This window comes from Mesitornis unicolor, unplaced genomic scaffold (genome assembly GCF_000695765.1).
Source record: "Mesitornis unicolor isolate BGI_N332 unplaced genomic scaffold, ASM69576v1 scaffold20356, whole genome shotgun sequence".
Classification (NCBI taxonomy): domain Eukaryota; kingdom Metazoa; phylum Chordata; class Aves; order Mesitornithiformes; family Mesitornithidae; genus Mesitornis; species Mesitornis unicolor.
In genome coordinates, this window is record NW_010190552.1 from 1 (window position 1) to 24,500 (window position 24,500).

The following is a 24,500-nucleotide window of genomic DNA, read 5'->3' on the forward strand; positions in this document are numbered from 1 at the left end:
CTTCCTCAGTTTAGCCGTGAGGATGCCGTAAATTTGAAAACTAATTGTATCATTTGAAATGTCTCTTCAGAGCAGACCAGCATTGTAAATACAAAGATTTTTTTAATTTGCACATATTGTAGCAGATTTGCTTCCAGCTGTGGATGGTTTTGTAGACCGTATGTATATGTCCACCATATGTGGGCCATTTGTGTATGGATTGGTAAACGTTGCTACCATCTTTACCTGAATATAAGATGATCCCTCACCTTCATCCAACGCCTCATTTTTTGTTTTTCCCAGAAAGAGAAGAGGCACAAAGAGACAGAGAGGTGCATTTTTTGTGTAATTTTATGTTCAAAGCCAGGGTTGCAGAGCTGTGTAGAGCTGTCCCTGTAGTGCAGCTCCCCAGATGAAATTAAACTCCATGTTCCAGCCAGGTACTGCAAGGTCTGGTCCTTTTTCTGCTGAATTCTTGGAGGCATTGCAGAAATCCCTGCCTCGCACTCGGACAAGCTCCTGCCTGCAAAAACTGCCAATATCTTAACTGTCTGTGTGGAGCAGTTGCTGCTCACACACATTTTATCTGTTTTTTTCCACAAATATGTACAAAATACTGCAATTTTTCGAGTAGTTTTGGGGCAGTAAATTGAATACCGGTATATATTCCAATAAGGGAACACATTTTTCTTAGGAGCCGAAACTTTGAATTTTGCCTGTCCATTCCTTGTGGAGTGGCCATGCTTGTAATCCATGATCACCATCCATCTGGTTTTGCTGTGTTATGTTTAAAGTGCACATTGTTGTTGAAATCCCCGTTTGTTTGGGTGTTTATCAGGAAAGTGATATGCCGATCCAGGAGCTGCTCAGCCGTTACGGCTATGATGGGACCATCCCACTCCAAGAAGATGATGACGATGAAGATGATGAAGAGGAAGAGGAGGAGGGAGAAGACGATGACGATGTTGATAATGATGACAACAGTGGCTGTAGTGGGGAGAACAAAGTAAGTGTTTGCATTATTTGAAATTTATTTTAATACAGCCGTTCTGTACCAGAAAACTGCTCAAGATGCCAGATGATGGCAGAAGTAACTCGTAATATAGTTGATTTTGTATGCTTTGTGTACTGAGCTCTGATGTTTATTCTTAACTACCCATCTGTATTTCTCTTCATTTCATCCCTATCATTCTGGACTGTTGCTGAGGCAAATTAGGGTACGTGTATGTGTATAGCATCATGCAAGAAGGGATTGTAATTATCCTTCAGAAATAGCCTAGCTTCAAAACTGAAGTATTAAATGCCTGAAGGCACCTTTATAGATATGGCTGAATACTTGTTTCAAGATGAAAAGCTGATCTCCTGAAACTGAACAGTGAAGTGTGGAATTGAATTAAATGTGTCTCTGAGTACTGGAGATTGGTGCAAGTTTTCAGGCTTCAGCATTTGAAATTGTATTTTTTCAGCTCGACAGCCCTGGCTGTACGTAAATTGTTAACTGAATCTAATGTTTCAGATATCTTTGCAAAATGTACAGTTTTGAACTTAGCATCTTTAAAATCCCATTCTGGGTGCTCTTAAAATAAATTTTCAGATTTTTAGAAGTCTTTTCTGCTTGTGCATGTCGTACATATTTGCAGCAATCCTGGCCTGTCATGGGCACAGCTGCACCTTCTCTGTTCACAGTTGCATCCTGAATGCCATTAAAATATGAAACCCTTTGTACTGTCAGGAACAAAAAAGCTTAGGCATTAATGGCAGTTGCATTACCTCATCTGCCTTTAAACAGGGTGTGTTTTGTTCTTTGATACCTTACCCATTTTAGAATCTCTGGTATGCAACACGGAGATGAAGAATGATACATCTTATTCAGAAAATGAAGTTCTTAGGATTTACAAACTCCCTTGGCAGATGCTGTATAAGGTTGCTATTTGTGTGGGTTGAATAGTTCAAAAAGAAGAAAGATGCATCCAAAAAGGTTCAAGAAGCTGGAAAGGGGGATAAACTTGCATAACATGAAGTATGCAAAATTAAAACAAGGCAAAAAAGTGGTTTATTTTGTCGTGCATGGTGGTGTTCCCAAAGTCTCACTTTCTTCTTGTGTCTGTCCTTGATTGCTTCCTGACACAACATCCATCTCATAACCTGCTCTGTCACTCTCCAATTCTGCTACCAGCTGATTTGAGTTAATTCCTATCTTTTCTCTTAAATGGGTAAAATCTGAGGGTCCATCACCGCTGTTAGCAGCAGGAGGAGTCATCTCTGTCCCTCCGCAGGGTCCCGACCCTTTGCAGCATCCTGAGCAGCGAGCGTATCCCTGCCTGTCCGCAGCGAGGGCTCGCAGCCTGGCACCATAAACACAGCCTGTGGTTTAGCCTGATTGCACTGTGGCTGAATTAAATGTGCGTTTTCACCTCTTCTACCCCAATTTTGATAGGACTGAAACAAGTTATGGGGAGGAGTGGGCTCTAAGCTCAATTCCTAACCCAGGATGCTGGCGTGCCTTAGGGTACACGAACCAGAGCTGGGAAATGCTTGCATGCTCTTAATAAATAGTAAAATACATCTGCAGGGGTGGATTGTATAAATCATTCAAGCTTTCTCTGCAAGTGCTCATCTTTCTACGGCTTATTTAGCTCTGCTGCACTTAGCTGTTTTCTATTTTTAATCTGCTTTAAGCTGCACACGTGATAGCGCTCGGGTTGCTGGTAAAGGTACACGGAGATGTGCTGGGCCAAATGCTGCTGTGTTAGAAGCAGTAATATGAGTGCTTAACGCACGTGCACAGAAAACACATTAAAAATGTTGACGACAAGCACTGAAATAGAAAACACTATTATATATTTTTAACCCTTATCCTTTTAATTTTCCTTTATTCTGATAATTTCCATAGTTGCTGTGGTTTATCTTCTAATAAACTTGATCTAATTTTTAATGACTCAATGTACATACTCGAGTCTACTGCTATGCTATTCCTGTGGGGTTGAACCACACTAATGACGTTAATTTTTATGGGAGGTACTATTTCCATTTGATTGAGAAAAGTATAGCCAGTAGATAATTCCTCATATTTTTACTGAAAATTCATAAGGAAGGGTTTTAAAGACCGAAGTAAAATTTAAAGTTAAGTGAAATTAAATGAAAACTGCAGTGATTTGCTTGACTGATTAAAAAAACCGGGCGTGATACTGAATGTGGTTTGTCTTTCTGATTTGTATGTTAGGGTCTGAGTGCTAAATTGATCTGCTTAAAATCCGGGTCAGTAAATGATGTGTTTACACATTATATGTGTAAAGAATATGATGTTATATATATTAATTTTAATGCATTATATATTATTATTATATTTCATACATATATAAAAATTATAATATATGATATGAGAATATGGTGTGTTTACACATTCGCTGTGGCTCAGTCTGGACAAGCCACAATCTATGCAGTCACTTCAAGTCAGGTAAAAGATACTTGGTTTTGATATATTGACAGTTTTGAAAAAAAATCACCAAAATAGTGTTTGTCACATACAAGAGATACGTGATCTCATGATTGCTTTTTTATATTTAAGGAGGAGACCATAAAAGATTCGTCAGGTCAGGAAGATGAGACACAGTCATCTAATGACGACCCAGCACCATCTGGTGCTTCTCAAGATCCACAGGAGATAATTCGCCCTCGCCGATGTAAATATTTTGATACAAGTATGTACAGTTTAGTACTTACCACAATAATCTCAGTGTGATTGAGGTTAAAAAGCTCCAGTTAATGTAGTATTCACTGTTGGTGAAATGTGCATGTTGATACCTATAAACATTTGTTTCTTCTCTTTCACAACACTGCTCTTGATTATCCTTATGCTCAAAATAATAGGCAACAAAAAAGTCCTATTTTTAGCTGGATGCTAAATCTTCTCTGCAGATCAGGGACTCTGTATAAGGCCAGTAGATATTGTCTCTCCTTCAAGGATTACATATGGGGAAAAATTGAAATTTCTGCAGTTTTGAGAAAACAGGCGCTCAGACAGTGCAGACCCTTTCACGACACCACTCCGAGTGTCGTATCAGTCCAGTTCATGACCCTGCAAACTGGTTTGTATGGATGTGCCCTTCCAAAAAGTGTTCTCGTCCGTGGAGCCTGGCTGTGGTAAACGGCTGTGTGTTACGGGATTACCTTGCTGTTGTAGTTTCGGCTGCCAGTTCACACTGAGGACACAGGTGAAAATGTTCAGAAGTAGGAAACGCGCTGTTCCAAGTAGTTAGTTGCTGCACGGGCTGTGATTATCGTGACACTGCTTCATGTGCTCCCTCAAAGAAGGTTAGAGTCCAGCTGGAGGAGAAAGTAAAAACTGAACTGTACTCAAAACAGACCCCTGAATTTCTTCAGGATTGCCACTACAGAAAACAAAAACAGTAAAATCTGAAAAAGGCCAATCGGTTGTTAAACCTGGAATGATGAAGGGAGAGATAGTGATGAAGAAAATTTGCTTCAAGAATTCCTCTTTTGATACTGTCGCCAGCATTGTGGACTGATTATTTTCTCTCTTGTTTTGTTTAAAAATTGAGTTTGCATCCATTTGAGACCGTTGAGCTTGTGTTACTTAGCTGTCCCCTTAGACAACTCTCATTTCTGTGGCAATCTTAATTAATGGGATCTGAACCTTTTAGATTGAGCTATCTGCAGGGCCATTTGGGCAGCAGAAATTCTACCTTTCTTTGATGGAAGTGACTGTCGCTGATGTGTGAATTCCTAAAGTGTTTTAACAAACACAAGTTAAAGCAAATGTTCCTTACAATACCTTACACTGATACTTATTAGCCATGACATTGTGAAATGCCATTTTCTAATCTGTAGTTTATTTTAATTTGAAAATGCTGAGGGGCCTCAGCGTGTAGCTGTGCAGAAGATTGCAAATATCTGCAAGTGTATTGCATTATGTTTTGGGGTTTTTTTACGCTGTTGAGCTGTGTATAGAATGTAATTTATGTACAAATAATTTTAGCGCTGCTGTTATCACTTGCTATACATAAACCAGATACTGCAGTTGCTTGCAGTACATTGCAAAAGGCAACTAGCCTGTATCATAAAGAGCTTTAAATTTTTGTCAGCCCTTATCCAATATAATCTATTTTAAATGCTGCTGTGCATCTCTGAGCAGTACATCCAAGCCTACTAAATCCCAGTAAGACTGAGAAAAGCAGGCTTGCAGATAGCTTGCGCCTTGTGCTGCAGTCAGTCTTAAATTCAGTGCCAGCTGCTGTGAGGGAAAAGGAACAGCAGGAACTAAGCTCGGAGCTCATGAAAATGGTGTCAAAACTCACATGTGGGTGCTGAACATCCACATAAAAATGCTGTCGGGAAGTAACGGTTTGTAGTAAAATTGGCTGTGGATGTTCTCAACTGCTTCAAAGCTGAGGGAGGAAAGCAAATTTTCATTAGGTGGTAGTAAAATTAATGGAGGGATTTGTGCCTTAAGTTTGCAGAGCCTGTTGTGTATCTTAAGCCATTCCAAAGGTGGACATTTGGGTGTCATTTTTTAAAGCTGTCAATACTGAAACATTGCCACTGGAATTATTGTCACTAAAAATGCCATTACACAGCTCATTTTGTGTAAATGTTTGAATGATTTCTTGTAGATAGTGAAATAGAAGAGGAATCTGAAGAAGATGAAGATTATATTCCCTCAGAAGACTGGAAAAAGGTAAATATTTTTTTAAAAGCCTGTATTTCGTGGATAATGAGTTGATCTGTTACCTAGTAACTCTGAGCTCTGTAGATCACCCAAATCCTTTCCAGTTTTTCCTCATAAATACACAAATTTTGATAGTAAGATGTGTTTAAGACCTCCCCACATAGTAAAAAATCCATTTCCATATAGTGCCTGTTAACAGTATTTTTAGATTTTGAACAATGAGGGTTTTAAGGGGTAAAGAAGATGTGATCATTCTCCTGTTTGCTAACACACAGCATCACGGCTGAGGTTGCTTCACTTCTTGTTTCTGTTATTTCAAAACAGGAAATCATGGTGGGCTCTATGTTTCAAGCTGAAATTCCAGCTGGCACATGCAAATACAGAGAGAATGAAAAAGGTGAGACTTTGCACTGTTACCATTATTGCTGTGTTTGAGATTATTTCCTAATGGGGAGAAATGAAAGATTTACTGTCATGTGCCTCACAAGGTAAAAGAGCTCATTCAAGTGAAAAATTCAGCCATCATCTCAAACTATATTTTGTCCTGTGCTTCACCATCAGGGCTTGAGTCTTGGAAGGGGAAAAGAAAGATCATATTGCTGGCCTATTGCCTCTTGAACCCTTGTATTCTAACTTGGTCACGTACACAAGTTTACGTTCACCTCTTCACCTAGTGGATTTACTTCATCTAAAACAAAGTAGATCACACTGAAGCCAACACATTCTGTCAGCTCTGGACTTGGTAGCCAGAGAATTTAAAGCCAGAGTAATTTAAAACTACATCAGAAGTCAGGAGCTTCCATTAAAACCAGAAAGTGGCAAATTAGAAAACATCTGTTTTTTAGCTGTGAAGAAGTTGCTCTTTGCACGCTCTCCTGCTTCTGTCTGAAAATAGAGCTTGAACTGTGCGTTTGCCTGAGATGCAGTCAATTACGCTTTACTGGGCGCCTGCTTTTCCCCGTATTTACTCAGCTCTAAATGGCTTCTGGCCTCCAATAATAACAAAGGTACAGCTGCTTTGTGCATTGCAGCAACCTGTATAAAACAGATTTTCATGGTCTTGCGCAGTGCTCTTTGCGGAGCAGAGAACCTACGTCATGGGCAGAAACCACTGAGGGGAAAAGTTAAATTTTCACTGATTGTGCTAGGGCTGGTTTTATGTACCAGCGGAGGTTCATATCTTCTGCCACTTTTCTGCTGCGTTTTGGATGTAATCTTTGACCAGACTCCAACTGGAATATTAATGAAGCATAAATAAATGTCTGGGACTATGTATTTAGTACTTTCATGTGCATGTCCCATCATCTGAGTTATTCTCTAATGAAGGGGAAATTCTAATAGTAAAATTCTCAGGCAGTAAGAAGGCCTGTCCTGTCATATCCAGTCCTGTCAGCAAAAGCACAAAAATGCTCGGACTCTGCTGAATAACCTGGTTGTTTTTCAGAATATGTTCTGACACGCTGTGGTGAGGAAGAAATGACTGTTTAATCTACACTGAGCTAATTACACTGGACTGGCTCTCAGAGTATGCCTGGAGACCAAATTAGCTGCTACTAAAACATTTCAGGTTATGAAAAAGCTGCAAAATTAAACCAAATGTTTTCAGAAGGCTTGGATTTGAAAAATAGATGGTGCTGAAAATGAAAATGTGCTTTGAGGTTTAGTGACTGCTGTTGTTCACAGCATTGCCGTGCACTTCGCTTGCGTCATTAAGGGTGGCTAAACCAGATTATCGGTTCTCCACTGAGAAGAGTTGTTGCTTCTGCTGGAGTTTGCATCCCAAGATAATTAAAGTCTTTTTCTTAAATGACCAACTAAACATCAGATTGGGATTAGCCTTTGAAACAAAAAGCGCACGGAAGATTGTTGGAAGCTGTTTCCAAAGACTGTCATTCATGAAACGGAGCTGCCATTCTTTGCAAGACAGTTTTCCTTACCAATTTTGGGTTTTTATTTATAGCCTACTTTCACGTTAAAAATTAACTATTTTCAAGCAGAGACGCATCTATCTGCCACTCAGACCTCCCTACCTGCACAGGATGGGCTGTATCTCCCCTTCCACGGGTGACGGTGCTTTCCCACACTTTCACTCCTTCCTCTTGCTGAAGGTGCTCAATGGAATCAATGTAAAAGTTAATTTCTTGCTGGTTTTTGTAAGGTTCTCTTTCCTTGGAGACTGGGCAAGGTCTGGATACTTTCCTGATTCTACTATTTTTAATAACCTGAATTTTACTTGATTTTGCTGTACCAGTATTTTAATCTTGCAAAACTTGTAGGCTCTTCAGAAATAAAAATGGGAGATAATTCAGAGGATATATCATCTGGCTGTGTTTCTCTCATTAATTTCAGTTTACAGTGACTCCCCTGGTCTGAAAGGTCATGCAAAAGCTCTGAAAAAACAGTAGAGATTCAGTAGTATTAAAATTCAGCGATTTTTACCTGAATGATTTTGTTTTAGAAAGTTTTTCTTGGAAGTAGTAGGAAAGTATTAGCGAAGTTTCCTTTTATAAGTGGGTTCTAGAATCTGGAGCATCGATCATGCCAGAGGTTTGAAGATAATATGAGGTACTGTATCAGTCATTTGGATCACATCTTTTACCTGTCCTTGTGTGCATTTTGGATTAATGTTGGTGCCCTGATGATCTTCCAAGCTCTTGCAATCATTAGCTTTATAAGAAGAGAGAATAAAATTCTGTATTATTTTAGCTTGTGTCTTTTTCGTGTGGTGTATTCAGTGTATGAAAACGATGACCAGCTGCTGTGGAATCCCGACCTCTTACCAGAGGATAAAGTCATCGAGTTCCTAAATGAAGCGTCGAGGCGTATGGGTGATGAGAAAGGCTTAGATGCAATTCCTGAAGGATCACATATTAAAGACAACGAGCAGGTTTGTAAGAATAATGAGGATTTGTAGTTTAATATTACAGGAGGAATTATCCCTCTATTTCATTTTACTCCCAAGAATTAAAATTGTGTTTGAAACAGCTTTCTTACTCCTTGTGGAAGTAGAAATATTGATGGGATTTTTACCTCTCCTCAAATACTAAACCATTAACTGAGGCTTAATGCTGCTTTATGCATCAGTGCATTATTTTATATATAAATAATGGTGAATGAATGGGTTCTGTTCTTTCAGTTACAGATTCTTTTAAAGCTGTATGAATGCATACTTATTTTTTTTCTTCATACAGAAAAACCTCTATCAATTTTACAAATGTATGCAATGGTTTAAAATGTTAAAATACTTTGCCTGGATATATTCTTGGTTATGTAATTAGAGATTTGGAAATTTAAACAGAGGAAATGTCTTTGTGCTGGCTTAAATTATATTACATTCATTCAAAGTATTTATTTTAAATCTTTTTAAATAGGTGTTAGTGATATACTAAGTATGCTTCTGTGGCACAACATGAAGTGAGTGGTATCTATAATGTTCAATGTGTGTCTTTTCACCTTTCCAGGCTTTGTATGAACTGGTTAAGTGCAATTTTGATACTGAAGAATCATTACGAAGGCTGAGATTTAATGTAAAAGCAGCCAGAGGTGAGCATACACTGCAAGTTAAGTTTGTATTGGTGAGCTCTCATTTTATTATTACCCAGGTATTGGGGTTTTGCTATCAGCAGACTCAGAAACTTTATTTCAGCTTGACTGCGTGTGAGCCGTACGTATCAGTGCCCATTTAAATGCAACCTTCAGTGAATCTCTTATTCTCTGAGAAAATGAAATCAGCAGATGTTGTATTAACAGATGCATGCCCGAAAGAGGTGTGTAAATTACTTCCTGGCAGTAGAGCTTGATATTTATATCTGTGACTTTAATAACAAGTTAAAATTTAAAGTTACTTCTTAGCAACTGAATTGTGCATTCCTTGGGCATTTTGTTCTGGGTTTTTCTGCACCTCAGACATCAAAATTAATGGAACAAACATGAAACACATAATGAAATAATTCACAATTCTAAATAGGGGAGAATGAGCATCCAAACCTTTTATTTAACAAAGTGTAACACTACAAAGACCCTGGTCTTAAAGCCACTTTTGGAGCCCTAAGCATTTCCTGGTTTTATATTGATCTTTGTACTCAAAGGAGCAAGAAAGTAAGAGAAGGCACAAGTTACTTTCCTCGTGCATCGATCTGCTGGTTCTGCTTTCAGACCTGTGGCTTCTCCAGAGTTTAGTGTGCGAATCACAGGACAAGAGGGTTCAAATCGAGAAGATTTGTTTGTTCTCCCACTATTTTAAACCTTATTTATTCATCACCTTAAGAATCAATAAGGCTGAATTATGTTAAGTACTTAGAAGCATGGCTTAAAATTATTAGGAGTTTATTCAGTTGCTAACAGTCCCTATGAAGTAGCTACTTAAGGTGGACGAATTTTCCACCTACTCACTAGAAGGGAGATTTTTATTTTTATATAAGTAAGTGAAATTTCTGGAGGTGGTGATTTAGTCAGCAGATGGTGGAAGAAACTTGAATAGTGCTTATGTTTTCTGTGACTTAAGTTTCCTTTCACTGCTCATGTGCTTTTTTTGTTAAGTATTTTCTTTATTCCATTCTCTTGCTGTAGAAGAATTATCTGTTTGGACAGAGGAAGAGTGCAGGAACTTTGAACAAGGGCTGAAAGTCTATGGCAAGGATTTTCATGTGATTCAAGCAAATAAGGTAAACACTGATTTTAAATTACACTTTTTAAAATAATGTAGTTGTAAATAAATTCTCATCCTCATTTTCCTTCACAAATGACTATATTCTAATTTTTACTACATATATGTCCAAATTGCTTTGGCCAAGTCCAGAATCCTCTATAAATGTGGCTGTGAACTCAGAGTGGAATTTTAATGGGAGCTGTGTGCCAAAAAGGTATTTAAATTCATCAACGTATTTCCTAGGTACGAACGAGATCAGTTGGTGAGTGTGTAGCATTTTATTACATGTGGAAGAAATCGGAGCGTTACGATTTCTTTGCGCAGCAGACCCGCTTTGGAAAAAAGAAATACAACCTTCATCCTGGCGTAACGTAAGATGTGCATTATTTTTATGCGTTTTTACATTTTGGATCTAAATCTTTATTTTATAGTGCTCTAATCTGAACTGAAATTGCAACCTAGGGATTGCGTAGTCCCAATTTGCAGCAGGAAAACGGCCAAGGTGTATATAATATAGTGCTTTTAATGTCATTTCTAAAATACATTTATTTGGAATAAAGCCAACACTTTTCAGTGAAACGCTATTTAATTGAGTTTGTTTTCTGTTTCAGTGTTTCACAGCTGTAACATTTCTGCAAATATGTGGAATTTTTGAAGTACTTGATGAAATACATCTTTGATACAAGGTGTTAGTCACAAGTTTTGGGTGGGATTTGTGGTGTATGCTGAAATATATTCTTGAAATTTATTTTTTGGCGAGAATTCTGGCCACACAGTACCCTATAGTAGGGCTTTTTTGGGTGTATTTAACTCCTTTCCCCATTCACGTCTGCCAAGGTCATCTTCTGCCCTTCATTCCAATGCTGTGATTTTAGTATCCACTCTTCCTGCTGAAAAAGCTGACGTTCTCCAAGTCTTTTTTACTATTATTTTTTTCTTCTCATTCATTCCTGGCTTATCTCTTGATCATTCTTTTAATATTATTGTTTCTTTAAAGAGTTTAGAACAGTGTGTTGGACCACTGAAGTGAATGTGCAGTAGCACAGTAGAAGTTGCTTTATTTCATAAAGTAAACTGTTACAGAGAGGCACCCAGAGCTGCTGGATTTTCTTAACCAGTTCTCAGGGACTGTCCATCTCCCCGTCTTCTTCCATCTGTTTGGGTTTTTTTCTCCGTTTGTGCCCAAATTAGTAGACATTTTGGGGTTTTGATCGCTTATTCTCTGATTTGTTTGCTGTTGCCTGGATGTGGTGGTCAGCAGTGTCCTTAGTGTACTTTTCATTTCTTGAAGGCTTTTGCAAACAGATGTGGGAATGTAGGGTGCAGTATCAGTCCCAGAATAATGACGTGTGAGGATGTGCCGTTTCGGGAGTTAATCCAGACTAATACCACACGTCGAAGGGCTTTACCCACCAGCTTTGTTTGTTTAAGGCTTTCACAAGAGATTTACTATTAGTGACCTATATTGTAGAACTGTGATAGATTTCAGATGCAGAAATGTCTTTAACTCTGAAGCTTTTAATTTGCTTTTTGACTTCACCCCTTTTGAGGTTATATATACATGAAACTTACTTGTTTTAATGGTATATTATTGCTGCCGCAGCAGATTGCAAGAGCTTAGTAGAAACCTGCATCGCCTTGAAAACACAGCCCACAGCATCGCAGCACATTGAAATTTCTGCGTGTGCACCATCTTACATAGCGTAAGACTTAGCATAAGCACAGCCTGAATTTGTATAATCTGGCTGCAGTCATTGGTCCACAAATATGTAGGTGCTGTGAAAAGCCCATACGTGGGCCAATAAGCACAGGAGATTTTAAAGTGGTTAACTTTGCAAAAAAATCTGTGCGTTGCAGAAGTTATACAGTGGGAATTGGTCACACTGGCAATATAAGCAGGGAATATTTTACTCCACATAACACCAATCCTTGGCATGGTGAGGGCAGTGCTGAAGGTGCTGTTTCTGTTGTGCAGGGATTACATGGACCGGCTCTTGGATGAAAGTGAAAGTGCTGCATCCAGCAGAGCCCCATCCCCTCCACCCACAGCCTCCAACAGCAGCACCAGCCAGTCCGAGCGGGACGACAGCACCACCAGCAGCAGCAACCAGAACGGTATGCGCCTGCCCTGGCACTCTTCAACAGAGCTCCCAAATCACAGCATCACAGCATGGTTTGGGTGGGAAGGGACCTCAAAGTCCCCCCAGTCCAATCCCCATGTGCAGGGACACCTCCACCAGCCCAGGCTGCTCCAAGCCCCATCCAGCCTTGCCTTGGGCACTGCCAGGGAGGGGGCACCCACAACTTCCCTGGGCAACCTGGGCCAGGGCCTCACCACCCTCACATTTAAGAATTTCTTCCCAATATCCAGTCTAAATCTCCCCTCTTCCAGTTTAAAACCATTCCCCCTCATTCTGTTGCTACCTGCCCTGGTAAAAAGTCCGTCTCCAGCTTTCCTGTAGGACCCTGTCAGGAACTGGAAGGCCGCAATAAGGTCCCCCTGGAGCCTTCTCTTCTCCAGGCTGAACAGCCCCAACTCTCTCAGCTGTCCGAATAGCAGAGCTGCTCCAGCCCCTCAGGATCTCTGTGGCCTCCTCTGGACCCGCTCCAGTACCTCCATGGCTTCTTGTGTTGGGGGCCCAGAACTGAACACAATGCTCTAGGTGAGGTCTCACCAGAGCACAGCAGAGGGGCAGAAATTGTCACTAATTATAAGAAAAATGAGACAAACAAGCCTGTTTTAGTCTTAAATATTTCCCAAGACATTAGCAGCTTTAAGTTGAAAACATTCTTAAAAAAACTTACATTTGCATTTAGCTAGTGGTCACATATTGAAGATAAATCTCCACTAGAATCTTCCTTTTGAACATAAGCAGTCTGTTATTGCCTTCCCCACGCTCGTGTAGGTGTGTAACTTTGTGAGGAGTCCCATGCAGGGTATTGAAAATAACAGAACTGGGCTATCATGCAGCACGCACAAACTCTGTCATGATAAGTCTGTCCTTTTTATGCAGATAAATCACTTTTTCATCACACAGTGAGGATACAGAGAAAAATACTGGGATTTTTGTTCAGTGGGACAAGTTAAGACTTCTGCTTTGTTGACTTGATGATGGATTTGTTCTTTTCCTTACGGCTTGTCTCTGTAATGCAGGGGTGTCTGCTAATGGGCCAGGCGAGATACCAAATAAAGACGAAGCAAAAACGGAAGGGTTGCACGTAAATGGACCTGCCAGCGGCAAGAAAACACCTCACGCGGATCTGGATACCAATGGGTATGAAACTGAAAACCTTTCCATTGACCCCAAACTTGCTCACGCAGCTTCAAGAAATGAGAATGATTTTGAAGAGAAAAATGAGAGACCTCTGAAACGCAGACGAATTAACAGCAATGGAAAGGAGAGTCCGGGCTCTTCAGAGTTCTTCCAGGAAGCAAACTCACATGGGAAGCTTGAAGAACTGGAAACATTGGATGACTGAGTGCTAGGAGCTGATTTTATTCTTTGGAGTAAATTTTGGGTGTCTAAAATTTTCAGGGTTGATGGGTTACCTTACAAAATCCAGTTCCATAAAACAATCTGCTGAGAGATTTTTTTTTTTTTTCTAATGCCTTCTGGTTGAGTCTTCAGATCTGATCATGGTTTTTTTCAGTGCTGAAAAGCAACAGGAGAATATTCCTTTTCTCAGAGCTGGCAACAGTTCAGGGAACTCTTAAGGCTCTTAAAAAATATTTTGAGATACGAATCAGTGAGTTTCTGCAAAAATACTCCCAGCCTAATATATTAAAAAAAACCACTTGTGTGTAATACACCATTGAAGCATTGTACAGGTGAACAAATCCTATTTTAACATTGTATTTTTTAGCAGGGGGCTGGTTCAAATGTCGCAGGAAGTTACAATGAACCACAAAGCAGGCAAGGGGGAAGTGTTGTCCCATTGCTAAGGAACCCTTATGAATCCTGAAAGTTATGAGCACAACTATTTTTATATATAGAAGTTTTAAAAGGTAACTAAATAAACCAGGTCAGGTTTGTATATGTAAAATTGTTGACATCAGTGATGTCTTTCCATATTCTTTATCTGGGCTAAAGAAATACATTCTGTATTTTTCCAGATTTCTTTGTAGCCTTTGAAAGATTTTTACAGTACTTATGTCTCGACTGAACTGTCCTTTCTTAAAACAAAAGCTTGTATAATTTTCTTAACTTGTACAGTTGGTAAACTTTTATGAGAGAATTGATATCCTGAGTCTAATGTCAGCTTCCTTTTATTTTGCTGAAGTCTTTTCTAAAAAAAAAAAGAAAACAAAAAACCAAACAAACCCCAAACCAAACCAATTGACTTAAAAATTATGCTTATTAGTCACCAACAGGTTATGTTCTTTTCAGAGAACAGTACACATCATCAAGAATGGTTAGAAGTAATTTGACTTTTTTTTAAAACACTTTTCTTCTGTTTTATGGCAAATAGCAATGCTAAAAATCTGTTAAGCATGATGCTTGCCTTGCACAAATTCTCTTGCTTTCATTATGCATTTTTCTTATTTTATTTCAAGCTCAGATAAATTTCATGTGGGCCAGATGCTTACATTTCCTAAACCTTGTTGGCCAGGATCAGGTGTTGGATGATCCATCAGTTTATTTTCAGTCTCTCCATCATCTCCTGCATTTCCCTGAGCTGTGCAGGTGTAAATTGGAAGAGCAGCCGGCGACCTGGGGCTGAGCCTGAATTTCAGAGAACTGGCAAGCCCTTACAGGGACAGGTACTTCAGGAGCAGAACCACCACCTACACACATATATACACATGCAGTATATAGAGATTCACATGTGGAAGAAGCCAGAGTAGGTATGGATACCTATTTTTTGACATTAAAATGCAAGAAACAAAACTTGTGTATAAATGAACCTGAGGGGGTGATGCTTGCCATCCCATTGGCATAATTTGACAGTTGTTGAAGTAGAGGTTATATCTATGGAATAGAAGGATTTTCAATACCACTGTTTGGGTTTTAATTTTTGTTTAAGCCACAGCTACATGTCTACTATATTGAAAACCTGTTAATTTGTATAATTTATACACGTATGGTGTTAATTTGTAATCAATTATTTTTTTACTTCAAGTTTCTGCGTCTTCCTGATTGCAGTTTGCAATGTGCAGCCCTCTGGTGTGACACTGCTGTACCCACCTCACAACCCAATGTTTTGGGTTGTGTTTGTTTGCTCTGTTTTCTTCAACCACATGTGCTTGGACTTGAGGAGCCCAACCTTGGGGATGCAGCAGCTCTAGCACCGTAATGAGGGACCACAGCATCTGACCCTGCTCTGCCCTGAAATGTGGTGACCAGTGTGTCCCAGCTGCTCCAGCCCACATCTGCCTGGAATTGCACAGCACCTCCCTAAGGTTTGCTAAGGTCTGGCCTGCATTAATCCATTTATTAATGATTGCAGTTAATTTTACCAGCTGGTTAATTAACAGAAACCCAAAGTATCCCAGCCTCCATCACTCAAAACTGGGCTTGATACAGTTCTAGCCTGCAATGCTCCAGCAAAAAGTCTTTGCCACCAGAGTCCTATTTTCAGTTTTATTTTTATGCAGCTCTGTTTGCAAGGTGGAAAAACTTCCAAAAATTTATAAGAAAGTTTATAAAAGTAAATTGTCTCAGGCTTGTGTGTGAAATACAACACTGTGTATATTTTCAGGAATGTTGCTTTGTTTTTTAACTTTACCTTTTTTTGGTGATAGGTAGATGAGACCTGACATTCCATAACCCACACCTATGTACTGCTCAGCTAGACTTTAAGAATATTTAATTATAATTTACATTTTGTTCATGCTGGTGTTTGTTTTCTACAATACTTTGTTCGTGTTCTTAGACATGCAGCCACTATAACTTGATAATGTCATCATTGCACTACTAAAGCTATTTAAAACCCCTGAGTAACCTGGATTTCATTTACAAAGCTGTTGGTACTGGTTGGAGCCCAGGAGGATTGGATTTGTTTCCAAACTGCATCAAAAAGATCCCAAATTCCTGTGACGCTTGTGTATGGCTTTTAACCACTATCATGACAAGTTGAAGCTGGAGCAGAGGTCCTGGATGCATCAAATGCTTTAAGAGTGCAGCCAAAATGGAAAATCCAGTTCAGCAGCATAAATCCTTGCTGAAGGATTAAATCTGATACTTAAAAAACAACCAACCACACACACAACTTAAAAACTAGTTGAATACATTATTTTTTCATGTAGTAATTTTGCACTGTTAGTAATTCCCTTTTCTTATCTGCAATCCTGGAAAGGCTTATTAAAATATTTTTATAAGCATCCTGTCTGCATTTTAAAAATTCCTGCGTTTTTTTGCTCAAAACAGCAGGTAAAATACTATTCCTGCTTCCAGAGGCTGCCAGCACCCGCTGCAGCAGCATGGTAGTAACACTCTTACTGCTGCCATGAAACAGAATACCATTTCTTTCATTTCCCCTAAAATTGGGTTGATCTCACTCTCTTTTTCCATTTTTATCATCTCCAGAGGAGGAAGCAAGGGAAGGCACAAGCCGAGGGAAGGGCATTGCTTTATTTGAAGCCAGTACAAAAATACATAGGCACATAAAATCCTTTTTTTCTTTTGCTGTCATTACTGACCGACATATAAAGCCCACCATACATTCAAATAAAAAGGTCACCTTTTTAATTGCTAAAATGGTCATTTCTGTAAATAGATTTGATAATAGAAAAAATTTTAGTCAATTAATAGCATAGAAAATACTGCTGTATGAACTCTGTTGGCTTGCCCAGTGTATGCCACACAGAGGTGTGCACTCTTACAAACAAAATAATAAGCTTTAAAAATCTTTTCCCCTTTGCACAATAAATCTAACCAGTAGATTCAAAAAAATAATCATTAAAAATCAAACCGTGTGACAGAACATCCTCAACATCCTCACTGCAAATGCCTCAGCACAGCGACATGACAAAAAAGGGGGATTTGCAGATGTTTCTGTTGGAGCAGGCGAGCTGTTGCAGCGCTGTCGCCGAAATTCTCCATCACGTATAAAAACATCAATGTTAAATGTAGCTTTGCCAAACAGCAAGTACATTTTTTAGCAAATACCTTCCAGAAACAAATTATGGCTATGGAAGCTATTTTCTTGGTTACCAAAGGGAAGTGTATAAAACATTCATACAGTTTTACCAAAGTTTCTGTTAACCAAAGTTATAAACAATTCTTTTTAAACCAAAAGACAATCCAAGGAGACACCTAGAACAAAGTGCTGTGTAAGACAACCTTTAAAAAACAAATCAGTTAACACTGCCTGGCATATTAAAAACCCCATTCTTTTAACAGGCCACAAACCAAAGATGACTTCATACATCAAAAAAATGACCTTTGGGCCAGGGCTTGGCCAAAGTTACCACCTCCTCCCCCATTTCCTATTACCTTGCCAAAACCAGCACCAGCTCAATCTCCTTTTCCAGGCCAAGTGGGACAACAGCTCTGAAACTACAGAGGGGAAACACAGCTTTAGAAGTGGGTTAATAGGAAAAAAAAAATTAAAGTGTAAGTTCAGAGAGCGCTGAGCATTCAGCAAAGGGGTTTTGGCCCAGACTGGGAGCATCCTGGGGGTGATCCCTGCCCCATGAGGCCGGATCAGTGCTGGGTACCACGGCCTGAGCATCCCTGGGAGGAGCCACACTGAGATGCAGCCGATGCTGCTCCAGGTACAGCTCAGCTCTGCCACGATCCTCTGTGCTCCAAACACACACACCACTTGTCCCAAATCCCTGCATGATCAGAAACCCGTTAATTCCTCCCGATCAGACTTAATTTGAAATATTCATCACTGCAGCCAGTCATCTTCCCAGTACTTTCTAAAGGCAGCAAATCTCGATTGTGCAAATTAAGAGCAGCATCACCGTCACTCCATGGCAGGCACCCCCAATTCCTTCCCACGCTCTGCCCGTGATCAGCTGAACAGAAATCAGTTGCTTTTGAAGAAAAAAAGCCTCTGCTTGGTCACACAGAGCTTTTTCCTTTAATATCCATCTTGATGCCCGCTTCTGACTGCTTGCTCATTTGCTCCTCTGTGAAGGTGATGTAGGAATACACCAGGCTTCCAGCAATACTGCAAAACAGGGATGTGGAATAAACCAAAACATACTCCTTTTGCTACCTTAATTACATGATTCAGATACACAACTCTAAAAACAACATAAATTTGCTGCTAAAATATACTTGTGCATGCTCCCAGCTTTAAAGCAACCCCAAACTGGAAGCTCCCCACAGCCCTAGCGAGGAAAGAAGCACTGGGTTGGTCAAACCTGCTCAGTTTCACAGCAATTTTTAATTCGTAAATCATAACTGCAAAGGTGCTTACCTGATATTTAGACCAATGAAGTTCGTCCATGTAAAAATATAGTCTCCTCCAAAAAACATCCCAATATAGGTTATTAAAATATTCTGCAAAGGAATGAGATTTGAAGAACAAGAGCATGAATTTCTATTTATGCATATACATGTATGCTCTATGCATTAAAGCAACATGGAAACATGAAAGCCTTGATGCAGACAGCATGAAATAAGCAACTGGTGGCAATACTGGATTTAAAATGGGCAGTTTTAGAGCTGCTGAGAAATGGGGCTTTGGCTGCTGGGCTGCAACGCTCTCCCCAATCTCGAGACTGGTGTTAACACCAGAATAACGTTGATTTTTGCAATGGGAGTCGCTGGGATGAGATGGCCCAGAGCATCACCACTGCTTCTGGGTGTTTTCCACCTCATTAACCTGGGGATGCCAAATGCAGGGACCTACATCAGTGCCACCGCACTTGCCCAGAATGTCTCTGCTCCAGACCCTGCCCTGCAATGAACACATTACTTGGGTGCAGTTTTGGCCCCCTCACAAGAACATTGAGGGGCTGGAACATGGCCAGAGAAGGGCAATGGAGCTGGGGAGGCATCTGGAGCACCCAAATGATGGGGAGCAGCTGAGGGAGCTGGGGGGACTCAGCCTGGAGAAGAGGAGGTGAGGGGAGACCTTGTCCCCTCTACAGCTCCTGAAAGGAGGGGGTAGCAAGGAGGGCTCGGTCTCTTCTCCCCAGGAACAAATGATGGGACGAGAGGAAATGGCCTCAAGTTGTGCCAAAGCAGGGTTAGATTCGATATGGGGGAAATTTCTTCCCTGAAAGAGTGGTCAGGCACTGGAAGGGGCTGCCCAGGGCAGTGGTGGAGTACCCATTCCTGGCAGGGTTCACAAACCGTGTGGATGTGGCACCTGGGGACATGGTTTGGTGGCCATAGGGGGCGGGGTTGTTGGACTGGATGATTTTGGAGGTCTTTTCCAACCTTAACGAGTCTGCAAATCTACAGAAAAACGACTCACCTTAATGCAGCCAACTATTGTAGTTGTAAGAGCAGAGTTATACTGAGTGCAAAGGACCGTGGAGTACATCAGGATAAACCTGTGGGAGGAAGGGCCCACATCAGCTTTGGGAAAAACACTCTGGGCATCACCACACAGCTCAGCATCCCCTCTCTGCTTCTCCAGAGCGGGATTTGTACCAACGCTTTTTTGGTATGATTGGTATAATTTTCCCTCATTAGGACTAGAGATTTATTGGTATTTTTGAACCCAGAAGGGCTCCAGCCACCAAAATGCTCTATTTCTGCAACAGCGATGCCTCCCCTGCACCAAACACTGGTTTCATGGATGCCCTCAGAGACAGGGAGCACCCCCCACAGCACTACCCTTACATCGTACTTACACCTTACTTACTACACTCAGATCCTACTTACAGTCCTTACCCCATTACACACGACAGCGTGAACTGCAGGACGAAGAGCGTGTCTGCCCAGCCCTGGTACTCCATCGCCTGCAAGGAAACACAGCCTGGTGTCAAGAGGAGGAAGAAACACAGTGATTCACAGCAAGGCAAGGTGCAAACCCCCCTGGCACCGGCTTTCACCTCACAGCAGGAAAAAACACCCAAAACAAAGCAAAATGCAGCAAAAAAACCCAAAACAAAGTAAAACACAGCCCAGCACGACATCCTGGGGCTGGATGTCCCCATCAGCACAGCACCCCTGGAAAAAAGCAGTGAGAAACAGTCCTACAAGTGGGAGGAACCAGCAAAGGCATTTCCTGGCCCGTTGTTGTCCAAAAGTTCACATTTAGATTTAGTAAGTGCTGGGGAGAAGCCAAGGAAAGCCCTCGCTGAGCATCATAATCAGCAGAGCAAACGGCAATGCTTTGGCAGCACAACCCAGGGGAGTCAAAGGTTTTAACCACTTTATCAGCACCATAAGAGTTAAGGGAAGCCTGGATTTCATGGTAGGGCCTTTTTTTGTTGGGATTTTGGGGTTTTCGTTTGTTTCAAAGCCACACTTGGTGCAGCTGAACCCAGGTTTTTGCCAGTTGCAGGCAAGCGTGCAGACGTGGCACTTGGGGACATGGTTTGGTGGCCATGGTGGGGTTGGGTTGATGCTGGAGTTGATCTTGGAGGTCTTTTCCATCCTCAATGATGCTGTGAGGAGGTGAGGGCAGAGCAGCCCCCCTCAGCCCCTCACAAGAGGGTTTTTCATTGGACTGCAAACGCCGTATTTCCTGGCAGCAGCCCCAGCACAGCACATCTTTGTCTGCCCTGGCTGCTGGCAGGGAAAAAAGAAGTTTATTCAGGGGGAGGAAAAAAAAAAAAAAAGGTAATTTCTCCACAGGCTAAACAGAGGCTGCACAGTGCAGCACAGAGCAACATTTGGCTCCCCAGCTGCCAGCTCCTGCTTATAAACGAGTGCTTTATCTCCAAAAATCTCCCGCTGAGTCGCCCTCTGCAAAGGGCAGGGTCTGAGCTACCTTCACCTCCCTGCGGTCGCTTCTCCTCACTAATCACAGCTCATTACCTCGGCCACTGCTCATTAAGATCCTAAGGGGGGAAAAAGCACAGGGCTGGGGGGCAAACAGGGTCTGTACCCCCACAGGGGGCTGGGGGGCACTTTGAGCCCTCATCCTTTGCCTTCCCTGCCCACGGAGGGGGATGCCTGCTCATGCAGGCATGGAAAGTGAGGGCTCTTGCTCAGAAAAGCCAGTTGAGCATGGAGCTGCACACAAATGAGTGTAATAATAATCAATAAATAAAATAATACAATATAAATTTGAAGTACACAGAACCACAAAAATTAGACCCTGCCCAGATGGGGCAGAACAGGCAAACTGACCTCCAGAGCAACTCACCACAACCAGTGCCCCGGCAAGAGAGAAGGACAGAAAGAAACCCATTTATCCTAAAAATACTCCACTTCTTTCTTTTAAATAATATTTGCTTTCACTTATTGCTCTTGCACTTCCCCATTCCTCAAGCATTGCAAAAAAAAAAAAAAAAACCCCGCCTGAATGGAGCAACTCCACGGGTGTCAAATCCGACATAAGGCTGATAGTTACACTCTGCTGATGCCGTTTTGGGGTATTTATTCTGCCGCCCTTTACCCTAACCTCCTTCCTCAGGCCCTGAACAGTCCATATTTGCAAATTTGGGGATAATAAACTACTTTACAGTTTCATTTTTGAATATTTTAGGTAAGAAGGTTAAGTTACAGTAAAGTGCATTGTAACAGTAAAACATTCCACGCAACCCAATCTGCTTTTCGGGGGGACAGGACCCTACCTTCTGCGCATCCCCGGTGAAGTAGGCGATGGTCAGGGTGGGAAGGATCATGAAGAGCGCGTTGTAATAGAGCAGACCGTACTTCCCCAGCTCCTGGAAACAAGGAACATCAGTGTGTTTTGGCTGTTTCCAAAGAAACATAAAAACTTATTCATATTGCTACTGAAAACTGGGCCTTTGTGAGCCAAATTGAAGAACTGAAGAGGTGGGGTTTTCTTTAAAAATGTATATAAAAATGCATATATTCATGATTTTATATATCTTAAACATATATATACTAATTTATCTGTGTGTGTATACACACACACACACACACACACACACACACAAAACCCAGACCCATGGAGTGAGCTTGCAATGAATTTTATGGTGACCAACAATCCAAATGTCATTTTTCTGCTGTCCCAACGGACACCCGAGGGTTTGGCGATGCTCTCGGTGCCAACGCTGGCACCGAGAGCATCGCCAAACCGGCCAGAGAGAGAATTTTGGGAGAGCCTCCTCCCTTTGCAATGCAAGCGTGAGAAGCCAAGGCGCTGCCTACCTTTGAATCCAGCTTCTGTTTCACGTAGGCACCGTTTGCAGCTGTTAAGGCGTCGTTAATAAGGATAAAAATATATCCTTCTAGGTCAAATGCCAAGTCAGCACTGGGAAAGTGGGGGGGGAAATACAGAAGTTAAAGTTCTAAACTTGAAATACTCCTTCCACCCTCTGTTTGGCCAGAAAATATTAATCACAGGAGGAGGGACTGGAATTTGGGTCAGTAAAACATATTTTCCTATTAGAGGGGGTGGAAATTCAGCATTTATTATCTATTTTTGGGGATATAGCGTGGTATTTTGTTCACTTTAGCTTTGGGGAGTCCCTGTGTGAGACAGAGAGGGGACACCAAAGCAGGAGCTCACCTGGCAGCCACAAATGCGCCTATGATCATGGCAAATACTGTCATCTGAATGCTCCAAGAAAACTTCTTCCTGGAAAAGGGGGCAGGAGGACAACCCGTCACCCACGGCATCGTTTTGGGGACAGCAAGGAGACACACTCATGGAGCGAGGAAGGAGAAAACCCCGAGCAAACCCACCCGTGCCAAAGCAGTGAGTAAAAGCAAGGCATTTTTAGACAATTATCTCAGTGATTTTAAATTAAAAAATAACTTGGCATCAGTGAGGTGCACGTTTTTGGAGTGTTACAGGTTTTGCTGGGCACGGGTCAGTGAGGGAGCACCTTCACCTCCCAAACTGTGCCTGCAGCACAGTTTGGCACAGTCTGGCCCAGCTCCCCGGGAAAACAGCCCTGCAGATCCAGGCAAGTCGCTGGAATTGGGAAGGCACCACTGCTCCCCGCATCCGCTTCCTCCGCCCACCCTCGCTCCCAAAACCCAGCTCCGAGCCAAAAACAAACCCTGACCACGCAGCACCCCAGGGCACAGATGTTCTACTGCCATCAGGCTTTCCCAGTTCTCCCCACTGGTAGCACTGAAGGGCAGGGGCTGGGGACACTCACTTGAGCAGGAATCCTTCGGCAAACATCGTAAACAGGATGGAAAACCTCCGCAGGACGGTGAACATGGGCAGGCTGTGACAGAAAGGGTTAAAGTGAGGTGAAAGAGGTGTCCCCCCCCACAACCCCTCCCAAAACACGGCCACCCAGGGAGCAGAGCCAGGCTCGGTTTCCATAGGAAAACTCCATTATTCTCATACCCAAAAAGGTATAGCTTACATGGACCCTGTCAGGGTGGGGGGGCCCTCCCCACCCAGAGGGATGCACCTGGAAACCACACGAGGGTTATTTTATAATGGATGTACATTTTTGCATGACCAACACTGGATCTCCCATCCCAAGGACCCCAGTGTGCACCCCCTCACAGAGAAAAGCCGCCCATACTTCAGTTTCTTTGTGCTGAACAGTCCTGTGATCTGGTTCCCGAAATACAGGAGAGGTAGAGGAAACGTCTGGAAAACAAGAAAGATGGATACCACCCCACGTGAGTGACTGGAGAGAACTGGGGAGCTCCCCTTTTTTAATAAGTATGTATCAAATTATTAGAAGTATTACATGGAAATGTCCCACACGTGTCCCAGCACCTCAGTCCCAAGCTGCTCCCACAGGCATCCCGCTGCCAAAAAGGCTGTGATGGCCTCCATGGGCGAGGGGCTGGGGCAAAGCCCACCCAGGGGTGGACCAGGTGCCCAGGGAGGGGGACAGGATGCCCAGGGGGTGCCCAGAGAGGGGTCAGGGTCCCCAGGGAGGGGTCTTACCCGCCGTGGGACATGGCGGTCAAGGTCAGGGAACTTGACCACCCGCAGCGCCTTGCCCGCCCAGAGCACAGCCACCGTTGCCAGCATCTGTAAAAGAGCAGGGGTCAGCCCAATGGGCACCCTCCCCAAAATGGGGTGGGTCAGGGGGAACAGGCAAGGGGATCTCACTCACCTGGCCCAGCCCCACGCACAGCGAGGAGGGGAACCTGCGGGCAGAGAGCAGACATCAGAGGGGGTATCCATGCTGGGAGTGAGGGGACAGCAGTCATGCAC

General features: G+C 42.1%; 2 protein-coding genes across 2 annotated transcripts; one reads left to right on the plus strand and one right to left on the minus strand.

Annotated features, from left to right (window-relative positions):
- Positions 1-823: 823 nt before the first annotated feature.
- MIER1 (mesoderm induction early response 1, transcriptional regulator) lies at positions 824-13,796 on the plus strand. The gene is made up of 10 exons (XM_010186446.1): positions 824-985; positions 3,548-3,680; positions 5,613-5,677; positions 5,993-6,065; positions 8,404-8,555; positions 9,130-9,211; positions 10,238-10,332; positions 10,560-10,687; positions 12,292-12,431; positions 13,471-13,796. Exons 1-10 carry the CDS (start codon positions 827-829, stop codon positions 13,794-13,796), a joined length of 1,353 nt encoding a protein of 450 aa, XP_010184748.1. The 5' UTR covers positions 824-826.
- A 4,532-nt stretch (positions 13,797-18,328) lies between these two features.
- On the minus strand, positions 18,329-24,433 carry SLC35D1 (solute carrier family 35 (UDP-GlcA/UDP-GalNAc transporter), member D1; the record flags this gene model as incomplete). The annotated part of the gene is made up of 11 exons (XM_010186447.1): positions 18,329-18,437; positions 18,690-18,772; positions 19,695-19,773; positions 20,117-20,184; positions 21,970-22,062; positions 22,514-22,616; positions 22,875-22,943; positions 23,473-23,544; positions 23,854-23,921; positions 24,228-24,314; positions 24,400-24,433. Coding segments are annotated over 11 exons (865 nt in total), but the record flags the coding sequence as incomplete, so codon positions are not given.
- Between the last annotated feature and the right edge of the window lie 67 nt (positions 24,434-24,500).